This window comes from Microtus oregoni, unplaced genomic scaffold (genome assembly GCF_018167655.1).
Source record: "Microtus oregoni isolate MIOR12 unplaced genomic scaffold, Mior012 000024F_ref0000369, whole genome shotgun sequence".
Lineage (NCBI taxonomy): Eukaryota > Metazoa > Chordata > Mammalia > Rodentia > Cricetidae > Microtus > Microtus oregoni.
This window is the reverse complement of record NW_024543083.1, coordinates 24,408,815-24,420,964: the sequence shown is the minus strand read 5'-3', so window position 1 is coordinate 24,420,964 and position 12,150 is coordinate 24,408,815. Positions and strand designations below refer to the sequence as shown.

The window sequence follows — 12,150 nt, the reverse complement described above, 5'->3', positions numbered from 1 at the left end:
GGGAGACAGGAACGAATTGCAGCTTCACAAATCAATAGGAAAGGGGAGATGCTCTTTATCTGAACATATGATTGTGTTTTAACTGAAGCATTAAAATAGAGACAGGGGTATAAAGTATTTACAAATAATTGCATTCCTATCCCAGTGGGGAAGTCAGCTAGTGGCATAGTTGAAGTCCACCCATCATGTTAACATCTAACCAAAAGCAACAAAAACAGTGGAATCTTTCCGTCCAGTTATGGAGTTTATTCGAGAGCCATGAAGTCTGAATTCTCAACTTTTGGCAAAACCATCACACAGGTATGTGTATTCTTTGTCAAAGCCAGTGTGATGGTCGTCTGTCACATTATATGTTGAAGTCATTTTCGTAAAGGCGGGGAAGCCACACATTTGGTAGTCAGAAGCCCCTTACTGTGTGAGCTGCCGTTCGTGTCTCCCATGATTCCCAGGGTCTGGGCTGGAAGGGTACATGCAGATCATAAGTGGAGACGCGTACTGATAAGGCTTCACGAACCAACAGGAAATCCATTAGCTCCGTCATTTGCTCTTCCTTCTGGGCTCAATATGTAATTGTTTATGTTCAAAGCAAAACGAAAAACCAACCCCTTTTTACTCTTCTAGCACTCGGGAGAGCCTGGCTTCCAACACATCAAGCATTGTTGAAAGCAACCGCCGTCAGAATCCTGCTCTGAGTCCGGCCCACGGCGGAGCTGGTCCAACCTTCAACTTCCGCGCAAGTACGGATCCCCCGACCAACGAAGCTGAGAAATTACAGAAACCTTCCAACTGCTTGCAAGCTTCTGTTACTAGTGTATGATTGTCCCTCTGCCTCAGACCTTCTGTCTTGTCCGATACAGTAACGTTTACGACAATTGGGGCTGACGTTTACATCTCTGCAAAGACAAACATCTCAAGCACAGCTTGGGGGGTCACTTGAGCTGTGCTGCTAAGTAGGCTAGGGCAAAAAAAAAATCTTTATTTCAGAGTATTGCTTTTCACATTTATGGCTCTGTAGCAACCGAATAGCAGTAGGGGAGATATGTATACTTCTGCTTCATTAACTGTACCTGAACACACATAGGCAAGTCTAAACACTGTACGTGGAACATGCATTTTTCAACGTCATGCAGTTGCCAATTCCATTTTGAAATGCCACAGATGTGTGTTGCTCCCAGCCGATGGGGAATGGGGCCAGGGAACTAATCCTTGACAACCAGCCCCCCCCTTAAAAAAAAAGCCAAGTCACCATAAAAATGTAAATGTAAGGGTCTCCATTGTGAGAGAAATTGATGCCAAACTGAGCAGAAGGGACCCCAGCCCTTTGTGTGTGAGTCCTTTAGGCGCCAGCCATTTTTCACTGTGAGTTTTCACGACACTCTTGCAGGAGCCCATGGCAGCGTGTCAGAAAGGGTCCCGCCGGAAGTCCTTAGAGTGTTTGTTTTCAGGATTCTGTTTTTCCAGTGCACTCGATGCTTGTCTTGAGTTGTTTTACCTTCCACGGTCACAGACGGGAATATAGGCCTTTGAAGTGGACAGAGGAAGGGGAATCCAGTCGTGCTGGGCCACGGCACTGAATGGCGGAGAAGGTGGTGTGGACTTTTGGGAGGGCTGAATCAGATATTGAAGAAGGGATACCTTCCTCCTTGTGACACTGGGATGAGCTTTCTTCCTATCATAGAGGCAGTGGTTAGTTTGTTTGGAAGCAAAAATGTTCTTTATGATACAAATGAAGAATGTGGTCCGAGGGTGTTATTCTTTCTAATGGAAGGGACATAAATCTATTTTATGTAGTTTTAAATAGAATGCCTAAATTAGGCTGTGGGAGATCATTTTTAGTGGTCGTAGGAAAGAGCAAATTTAGGGAGAGTTGAACTTCAGGCCTTTTATTCCTGGGAAGATATCTATAGAAAAAAAAATCCTTTAAAGTAATTTTTGATTAGAAGTGTACATGGACCCATATAATAACCAGCAGAATGTCCTCATTCCGCTGGTATGGTATATCCTTAATTGTACTCCCCTAAAATTTATCAGAATGATGATTATGCATACATGAACTATGCCAGAGTAATGTTTACAGATACCTTGTAATGATTTCAGGAGGCCTGTTTTAGGTGGACCATGGGCTCACTCACTCCGCATCTTTTAAGATGATTTCTTCACACTCTACTTTGGTTTGCAATGTCATGCTCAGTATCAAAAGGCTCCACAGCGGGGGGACCACTAGCCAATACACTTCAGTCCTACAAGTAAGGCCCGCTTCGACAGAAGAGTATACAGAAGATGCTGTATACCATAGGATTCCTACGTCTGTAGGCACTGGAAAGCCATCTACTCCAGGGTTACCTCTGATCCCAGTAGATGGTCTGACATGAAGTTTTATTCAGCTTAGTGTTGGATGGTGCTTTTTGGAGCCATGGATCATAAATTGATTCATAAATAAACAATTTTAAAATCAATGTAAAGTATTTTCAGCCAAGATCTCAGTAGTGAGCATAAATCTGTGAGAGGTTTCTTTTTCTGGGTTAGGCTTAATCACTAGCAGTGTGTTTGAGGAAACACAGTCATGTGAAGTCGTGGGAAAGTCTCTCACATTTTGCCTGCTATACAGAAGCTGCATTGGCTCAAACTGGGCTCCTCAGTTTTGGTATAAGACATTGCTTTATGTGCTTCTTGTAGTAAGGCTTAAGCACAGTGGGCAGTATACTGCTATGTCATTGAAATGCTTAAGCCTATTGGGTTTTGAATCCCATACCTTCTTTCCCCCCAGGCATGCCACCTTTACTGAAAAACACATTGTTTCTCTCATGACTTAAGTATGTCCAGAGAGAGCAACCACGTGTCCACGTTCCAGAATGTGCAGTCATGGATCTGGTGTTCTATACAGTCTTTTTGCTTGAGGAGCTGTATGCCATAGGATTCCTAGATCTGGTCTGTCTAAATTAATTTTTTTCCCAATTTTTGGCATACTCAGTCCATTAATAATAGGAGCATCAAACAATACATTAGACTCTGATAGACACTCTGGACATAGCCATTGAAGGAATCTAGTACTGTGTGAGCAGCAAGGACAGAATTCTGTTCAGGAGAAGAAGCTTTAAAGACATGAATTTTGATGGTTTGCGAGAAATAGGTTTACAGAAGACGTTATTCAAATAAAATGTGTATGTTTTTTGCCTAATCACTATGGGGTACATGATTTCAGAAAGAAACAAAAGACCCTCCCTTAACCAGCAGCCATTAGCATAGAACGAAGGACTTCAAAGATGATATGCCACATAAACAGATATTCCAAGGAGAAACACTCCTGTGTGTTTCTAATCTGGATTCTTGAATGGAGGGACATTGGTGGTGGGAAGCACATGACAGACATGACAAGTCTGTGTGTCTAAGATGACCTCATCAAGATGGTGAGACTCTTGACGCCCACAGCCCTGAAGCCCTCCCTAGGCTTTGCCAATTTTCCTCTCCACTGGAAGCTAGCTTTGTGTTACATGACTGCATGTCTAGTCTTAGCATTTATCAATGGAAAGGTTTACAAAACTGAATCTGGTTGAATCTCTGTGAGGCATTCAACTTTAAAGGGTCAACACATCTATCGGCATTTTGCACACTTATATGTATTATTATGATACAGCATATTACTTTATGGTAATTTTTATTTTTACATATAACTACCTCCATGAATTTGATGAGATGGCAGCAGTGTGTTCAAGTGTGTTCTTCAGAAAAGCAATGTTGAAAACACGCTTCCACGGTAGGCCATGGTGTTCCCTGTGTGTCCGTGACTTGCCCATTGGACTCATGACTTTTGCACTGCCGTGGTTTTTCTTTCACACCACGCTGTGGCTTCCAATTGTAAACCTGTTGTCTTCTTTCTCTCTCCTTTCTGCCCCGTGAAAGCACATTTGATTTGTTACAAGTGAATGACATTTTAAAATGTTCTAAAATTATTGTCTTCCCATTCTTCCATTCCTGCTACAAAAAAAAAGAGGAAGGAAGGAAGGAAGGAAGGAAGGAAGGAAGGTCCTCTTTGGCAAAGAGCTACTTGGTAAACATTTGAGAAATTATTAATTCCTTTAAAAATTGGATTGGATTGCTAGGGCTTTTTTTTTTTCAGTAACAAAAGACGTGAAAAATTTGAACTGCCAACTTGAAGCACTTTGGGCCTCTCTGCCGTTTTGATATGCTACCCTATGAAGCCCAACCCTCCTTTTTATTAAAAGAGCTGTGCCGTGCATTCTGAGATGTCTGTTAAATAATTTGTATACTATTTGGTGTGTTTTGCACATCTCAGGAGACCTTAATGAGTGTGTGAAAGGGAGTGTGTTTGTGCACCCAATAGAGAACAGAAATAGGAGCGCTGGAAGGAGACTAGCTGGGGAGAAATGATAAATGCCTGAGCCTTTGATGTTGAAGAATCCAAGTTCAGGGACTATAAATCGAAAGGGAATCTGGAGGAGCAGTGATTTGAACACCAGCTGTTCCCAAATGCGTCTCTTTTTCAAAAACTCAGCCACCATTGTTAAAATGCACATCTAAAATCTTTCGCAGCCACCACCGAGACTAGAATGGTGGCCCGTAGGAAAGGGTTATTCTTTTAGGTTGACATAGCTTTGTAAAGTTCTACCCAGGGTTTACCACTTGTCCACCAAGTGTACTTGAAGATAAAGTTCGTAACTTGAATGAAAAGGCATAATTCTCACAAAACCGTAGCAATCATTTTTGGGAAATGTCTTACCATTTGGAAGGGGTAGCATTCTGAGCTTAGGCTAACAGTCAACCACTAGTAACGTTTCGCAGCTCATCTGGGGATCTCAAAGTGCTTCCAAAGCGTTAGATGTGCAATTACACAGAGCAGGTCCTGTGTGTGATTCCCCGTGCTTGACAGGGGCAAACAGACGGAGTGACTCACGGTCACCCAGAAACACAGTGGCAGCTACCAGGGACCTATTTTCTATCTGTTGGAGAGACCATCATGAGAAATCACTACAATGCTATTTTTCTGATGTGTGCTAATAAAGAAAACAAGTTCAGCTTGACACCTTGTCCATTTTCATTCGAAGAGTTATGGCTGTTTGGAATCTCAACACCTCTGCCCAAATTGCTGGTATTGAGTTAGGAAGTGGGAGATGGCCAAATCCACACCATGGCCTTTGCCGTTCAAGGCCAATCCAGACATCCACACTTGTTTACAGTTTCTTATTGGGTTTTTGTAATTGCTGTAAACTCCAGCATCAGGAACATTGGCTATTCCAGGCAGTGGAAGGTGCTGAAACAGTTTTTAGTTTTGTTTTGTTATTTTAAAGTCTTTATAAGCACTCTGCACAGTGCTCAGCTCAGTAAGGTTCACCACAGTATACAAAGCCCTGCTTCGCAAGATCTGGGAAGCTGGTCCAATTCCAAGTGTTTTCTCAAACGATGAGACAGAAGGTTTTTGATGCCTGCTTTCTCCATTCCCACAGACCAGTCCCAGATCTAACTAGCTGTGTAGTGTCAGACCACAGTGGACCCAAGTAGAAGTGGTTGCTTCCTTGTCCGCCCATCCCCCCACCCATTGTCAAAGCCATCCAGTAATGTCCTGTGAGTGAGGGACTCCTTGGCCCATGTTTAAGGCTTGGGGAAGCTAGAAACAAGAACAATGAGCGCAAAAGCCATGGGAGGCATTGTTCTTTGGGTTAGTTAAAAATGTCAGGAAAGGCATTGCTGTCCTCTGACTTTGGCCAAGAGATAGAAAACAATTGGCCGTTATTCTCTGAAGGTGTTATAGTATTAATGATATAACTGACACTTTCCCATGGAGTTTTCTGTAGGAGACGTTTCATAAATTATACATATGAGACATTTGATTATTAGATCTCATGTGTTTGTAAAAGGTACTGGCGTCTCCCTGCTTGGTGTCTGTCCCGTTCCCTGGTCTTGCATCAGCAATGCAGAGGGGCTCCCCCGTGGTGGCTCCTCCCATACACACTTCTGTGTCTTCACTGCTGTTCATAGACTTAACAGTTGATGACTTGCAGAATTTAGAATTCGGCAAAGCTCAAGGGGAACTAAGCCTTCTTGTCGTTGTATGCGGGCAGTCAGAGGCCTCGAAACGCTCCTTGTTGGCTTCGCGTGTGAACACACACCCCTGCGAACACGTACACACACCCTGCGAACACACGCCCTGTGAACGAGGAAGTGTTGGCGAGCGAGGCATCCATGGCTCTAGAAGGCAAAATGGAAGCCTAGCGCTTGGCTGGTCCTTGTATACCTGCCTACCTCCCTGTCCAAAGGCTGACCTTGGTACCTCCATTCCCTTGCTCTCGCCCAAAAGAGGTATCAAACCTGAGACCCGAGCTCTCCTCCAATGCCAGTCCTCTACAGCTCCAGGAAATCCATCACACAGAAAACTCTCGGCAGCCCCAACTCTTCCTTCCCTCCGAGGAACACCCTCTCTTCCTCCTTGCCCTCCCCCACCTCGCTACCTACACCACCACGGTTTCCACATTGGAAGAACAGAATAGCGCGCAGTATTGTGCGCGCATGCCCAGTTAGGAATCAAACTGCCCTAGGGTCACCTCCACGTACGTATCAACAGCTACAGATTAAAAGTCCTTAGAGCAGTGACATCCGTCCCACTATCTGGAGAAGAATTCAGTTTGAGCATCCGAGTTTCAAGGGATCCCGATTCTGCAGGTGTCTTTCTCTGAGCGACTTGAATGTGACCATTCCATTAGGGCCAATGAACTAAGAAGTGCAAGTGGGAATTATTGTATGTTAGGAAGGAGTTTTGCAGCCAAGACTGCCTTGAATAAAATGTTTTTGCACTGAAAAAAAAAAAAAACTTTAAATGACTCGGTCTCTGGTTGCTGTAAAGGTCATCCAGGATGGATATTCTGTTTATATTGTATAGTATTTCATATGAAATAGCTGCAGTTCATGAGACGTCTTCCCTAATGTTCCTGATTTCTAACAGCACATTTGTAACATGGTTTTTATCGTGTCCGTGTACCATATTGTAAATGATGCTTCCTTGTCATGCTTAGTATAATAACTTAAAAGGAAAAAAAAAAGGACAGGGATTTTTGTAAGTCTATATTTGAAAGTCCCTCCATATGGTAATATTGTGTTCATGTTGTTTATGTAGTGTTGTGTGAAATATCCATTTTGGATTGTGTTACTTTTTAAAATATTAAATAACATTTGGTTATATGTGTAAGTGGAATTTTTTTTTTTTTGCTACTTGAGGAAAAAAATCATTTAGATGAGGTTGGGTTTTCACTTTGATTAATGTGATTTTTGTAACAGAGTTCTGTTGCACATTCTTTATTACAGTTTTTAAATTGAAAACCAAAAATGGAGTTCCTGTATCGAAATTATTTTCCTATGGGTTTTAAAAAGATCACATTTTGGGGTGGGTTTAACACAGCGCAATGGTTAGAGTTGTGTGTGGTCCCCCATTTTTATGAAATTATAGAGCAACATGGTTATTTGGGGGCTTTTTAAAAAAAAATCACTCATTTCAAAACAAGTTAAATGTCTCGCAGGTAAATACTGGGATGTTTGCATGTAGTTAGAAGTTAGGGATGCCTGCGTGTTCCGAGGTCTTCAAGATCTAGGCATGGGTTTCTAATCCTAACAGCATTCAAACACCATGTATTGAAAAGAATTTTTCTTTTCAGTTCATGACTAGGGTTGAGGAGATGACCCAAGAGAGTACTTGTTTCACAAACATGAGGACCCGAGTTTAGATTCCCAGCACCCACATAAACTCTGGGTACGATGGTTCTCCTCTATAGTAGAGGGTCAGAGGCAGGATCCCTGGGTTCACTGGCAAACAGTCAAGCCAGATTGATTGCTGAACTCTGGGTTAAGTGAGAGACAGTCTTGAAAAATACAGCAGGGAGGAACTGAGGAAGACATCTCAGGTCAACCTCAAGTCTCCATAGACAAGCATGTATACATATGCGTACATCACACATAGAATTGTGTCTGTATTTAACATGCACAGACGGTCATTCTTTGTCAGTTCCCATTAACAATCACCTATAACTACTTTCATAGTATTTATGTCACGGTAGTTATTGTGTGCCATCTAGATATGGCTTAAAGGATGTCATCTTTAGACGTGCATAGGCTGTACGCAAACATGGAAGCATTTTCTGCTGCAGTTGAGGATTTGGATATCTGGGGAGGGGATCCTGGAGCCTATGCACTGGGGCTCAAAAAGATGCCTTTACATTCTGTTGAGTCCCCTCCCTGCAGACAGATCTTTGGAGAATGAGGTCTATCTTCAACTAAAAATGATGTCCTGTCAAATGAACGATTAAGCTAAGAAGCAGCCTGTCACTCCCGAACACTAGACTGCTACAATTGAGACCAATTTTCTTGTAAAGGCAAAATCCTAACCCAGACTTCCAAAAAATGTCTTGGACAATAATCTCATCTTTTGAATTAATTTGAAGAGCCCAAGGTGGTGACTTTGAAGGCAAGTCTCATTTTGTTGAGCCTGTCTTGAGCTTGTCTATATACACTGCACAGCAGAGCTACTCCCATTTTCAGGCGTGAAATGGGGATGAGCCAGTGCATTGTTCCCTGGTGACTTCAGCATCACCAGCTGCCGTGGTCAAGGGGAGGGCACCGTGTGTGCTTTTCAGCAGAATCCAGGGACCTGGATGCTTGGGAGAAATCTGGGAACTTCATAAGAAGATTGAAAGCAGGTTTCTGGCTCCTTTGAGAGAACAGTCACAGTTCGTAAAAGTCCTCTCTTTCCGAAGGAAATGGTATGGTTTTAACATGCTTTTACATGTTTCAGAGTGGGGAGACTCCCGCCCCCTCCGTAGAGAAAACCCAAATGGAATATAATTGCCTCCTACTCTGTTTGCCGCTACGAAATGGAGAAACAGTGAATAATAAAAAAGAGTTAGTCACCTGACTTCCATAACGTACTTAACTGTAAAATCTTATCCCTACTATGGGAATACTCGGATTGACTCATACTCCCATTTTCAGGCCCCGGGACTCCAGACCTTTCCTGTCAAACAAAGAGTTCATCTTGCAACCTGTGAGGCTGTGTGCCGTGGATATCTGCACACGGCCCCATGCAGTAATAGCAAGAAAAGAGAAGGCATCTGCACTCAGGAGAGGCGGGGTGGAGGTTTCACTGCATCTTGAAAGGGTCACTGGAAATGCAATCTGATAGGTAAGAAAAGTAAGACAAAGTTAGTTTGGATCCAAAGGGCAAAAATGAATAGGTTGCTTCCTTCTTGGTGATGTCTAGGAGTTTAAGGCTGCATCTACTGCCCCCCTAAAGTGGATGGACAACATGAATCCAAGGTGAGTCTCAGCCTAATGCATAATTATTTATTCTCCAGCCTCCAGGTTCCATCAAACAAAGGCCTTCTTGGTCACATCCCTTCGTATTTCCTTGTTTCTCTTTATTGCAAAATTCCACACATTATCTTCTATTACCTTGGATTTCTTTTACTTTACTCTCCTGCCTAAATACATTTTTTTTGTGATTTTTGTCATGCTACTAGCATTTGATCATGGGCCTAGAGATGGCTCAGCAGGTTATGTCCTTTGTCATTGAGTCTAATGACCTGAGTTTGATCCCTGAGGCCCACACAGGAGGGGAGAACTGACTCATGCAAATGGCCCTCTGATCTCAATACACATGATGTCATGTGCACACACGCACACATACACATGAACATTCAAATGAACAAAAGACAATAGGACTGTTTTTCAAGATTTATTTGTGTGTATGTGTGTGCACGCATGCACATGCATGCACCAGTATGCATGTTCCTGTGATAGCCAGAAGAAGACATCAGATACCCTGGTCCTGCAGTTGTAGGTGATTGTTAGCTGTCTGATATAGTGACAGGAACTGAACTCAGGTCTCCTGGGAGAACAGGAAACATTCTCTTCAACTCCCTAAAACAGCTTGAAAAGAAAATAATTTTTTAAAAAATGTTCTCAATTATTTATAACCACAATGGATTAGTTATATCTTAAATTTCCTATTCATATTCATGGATATAAATAATCCTAGCCCAAGTCCACAGACCAGTGTATTCCAGCATCTCATTTCCGCTCACCTCTGTGTCGGGAGCATTTTGACTGCCAGTTCTCCTATGGGAGTCGCTCATGTGTGTTCACTTGGGGTCAGATAAATAACTGGCCATGTTCAGGTATGTACAGATGGGTATGTGGGTGGATTACTGATGGTGACTACTCTCTCCAAGGCTTAGAGAACCCTGGAGAAGAGAGGGACGAAAGATCAGAAGAGCAGGAGGAGGGCAGAGATGGCTACAAGATGCTGACTTACCATGTATCATGACTATTGTATCGTAAAGGCACACCTGAGGTCTCCTGCACTGGGCCAACACAACCTGGGCCTGTGGAGATCCATCAGACACATCCTTAACAAATAAGCAAACAAGGTCTCTATTGCAAAATGCTAAATATATATTTTATGATTATTTGCCTTTTAAGTTTCCAAGAGTAAAAAATGATTTTTTTCCTTAGAAAAATCTTCCTTTCTTCTTCCTTCCTTTTCTCCCTCCCTCCCTTCCTCCTCTTTCTTCCTCAGCTTCCTTTGCCCATATCACCCCGCCTTCCTTATTCATCCAATCTCTCATCTATCTGTCATCTATGTGACTATGTCTGTCTATTTACCTATCTATCTACATATCCTTCTATCATTCTTGTGTCATCTATTTTTTATCTATCTACCATTGATCAGTCTATCATCTTTTTTTCCTCTGCAAAGGCAGTGAAACAAAAGATGCTTGTAATGACTGACTCTCTGAAAGATAGGTCACTTGGGGAAGTTATTCTCAACTTTTAAAATATCTGTGCTTCAAGCCAGCATCTTCCATTCTTTGGCCAACCTCAGTGTGGAACCCTTTTTTCTTCCTCTGTGGTGGAATAACAGTTCAGGGGTCGTTGCATGGGGGCACCCGTCTGCCAAGCTCAGCACAGTGCCCCATCATTTATCACTGTGGCAGGACAAGTGAGATGGACTTCCAGCAGACCAGAGAAGACAGTCGTTTCTTTCCCTCTGCGGCCTTCCTGTGCTCTGTGAAGGAAGCTCACGTGAGGCATATGAACTGAATAGCAAAGTATTCAGAATGGGTAAGTTCAAAGAGTCTCTGGAATAAGGCAGCAGTCTTGGAGAGAGGTGTCCCTTCCATGCCTCCTCTGTCATTAATAACAGCCACCTGAAGTAGACCAGGGAGGCTCCCGAGGGGCCACATAAGAAGTCAGGCAAATGAGCATACTAGAGAACGTGTTTCCATTTGACACGTTTTCTTGTGAATTGATGAAACTATAAACACGTAGGAAGGCTTCCCTGAGCTCAAGAAGACATTTAGCAGAGATTTTAGATCAGAGCATTTCCATAATAAACGAACAAATGAAAAACCCTTTATAGTTTGGACTCATAGAATTGCAAAGAAATTATACAAAGTTTTTCCTTGTCCTGTGCCCAGTTTTCCCAATTAGTAGCATCTCATTCTAATATGGCACATGGGTCACTATTAATGAATGAGCACTAATATTTTTAATGATTACTATTAAATTAGTTCTTTAAAATATTTTATTATACTTCTTGAGTGGTGTGTTGCATGTGTGCATGCATGTGTGTGTGTGCGCGCGCGTGCGCATGTGTATAGAACAGAGAACAACTTGAAAGAATAGGTCCATCGCTTCCACTATGTGGGCTCTGGGAATTGAACTCAATTAGTCAAGCTTAGCAGCAAGCACCTTTACCCAATGAGCCAGCTTGCTGGTCTTTGAATGTTATACACTGAAGTACATACTTCCTCCACATTTCCTCACTTTGAACATACCATATTTTTTTTTCTGTTCCAGGAGCCTGTCTAGGATTCCATATTAAATTTGCTTGCATGTATCCTTGTTCTGAGATTTCGTTCTTTCCCTTGGTTTCCCTTCATCACCTGAGTGTATGTATACACAGCCCCTTCTGCTGGAGAAGAAAGCACTGGTGCCCTTTGGGTACTATAGCAGGAGTTGACATGCCCCTACCTCCTCCTCCACACTTCCAACCTCTGCAGAGCTTAGCTTCTGCATATCTCAAGGTTCGGATCCAATGCTATGCCGCCACAAGGGCCCCCTGAGCCTGCTTCTCTCCGTTCATGCTCT

At 42.7% G+C, this 12,150-nt stretch overlaps 1 protein-coding gene across 2 annotated transcripts in view; it reads left to right on the top strand.

Moving 5' to 3' along the window:
* The window catches only part of Stox2 (storkhead box 2), a 110,168-nt gene extending 102,979 nt beyond the window's left edge, over positions 1 to 7,189 (top strand). For both annotated transcript variants that reach the window (XM_041673549.1, XM_041673550.1), the window contains one exon: positions 622 to 7,189. In XM_041673549.1, the coding sequence (XP_041529483.1) occupies positions 622 to 817 (196 nt within the window). In that variant the 3' untranslated portion in view covers positions 818 to 7,189. The remainder of the gene's footprint in view (positions 1 to 621) is intronic.
* The last annotated feature ends 4,961 nt before the right edge of the window (positions 7,190 to 12,150 follow it).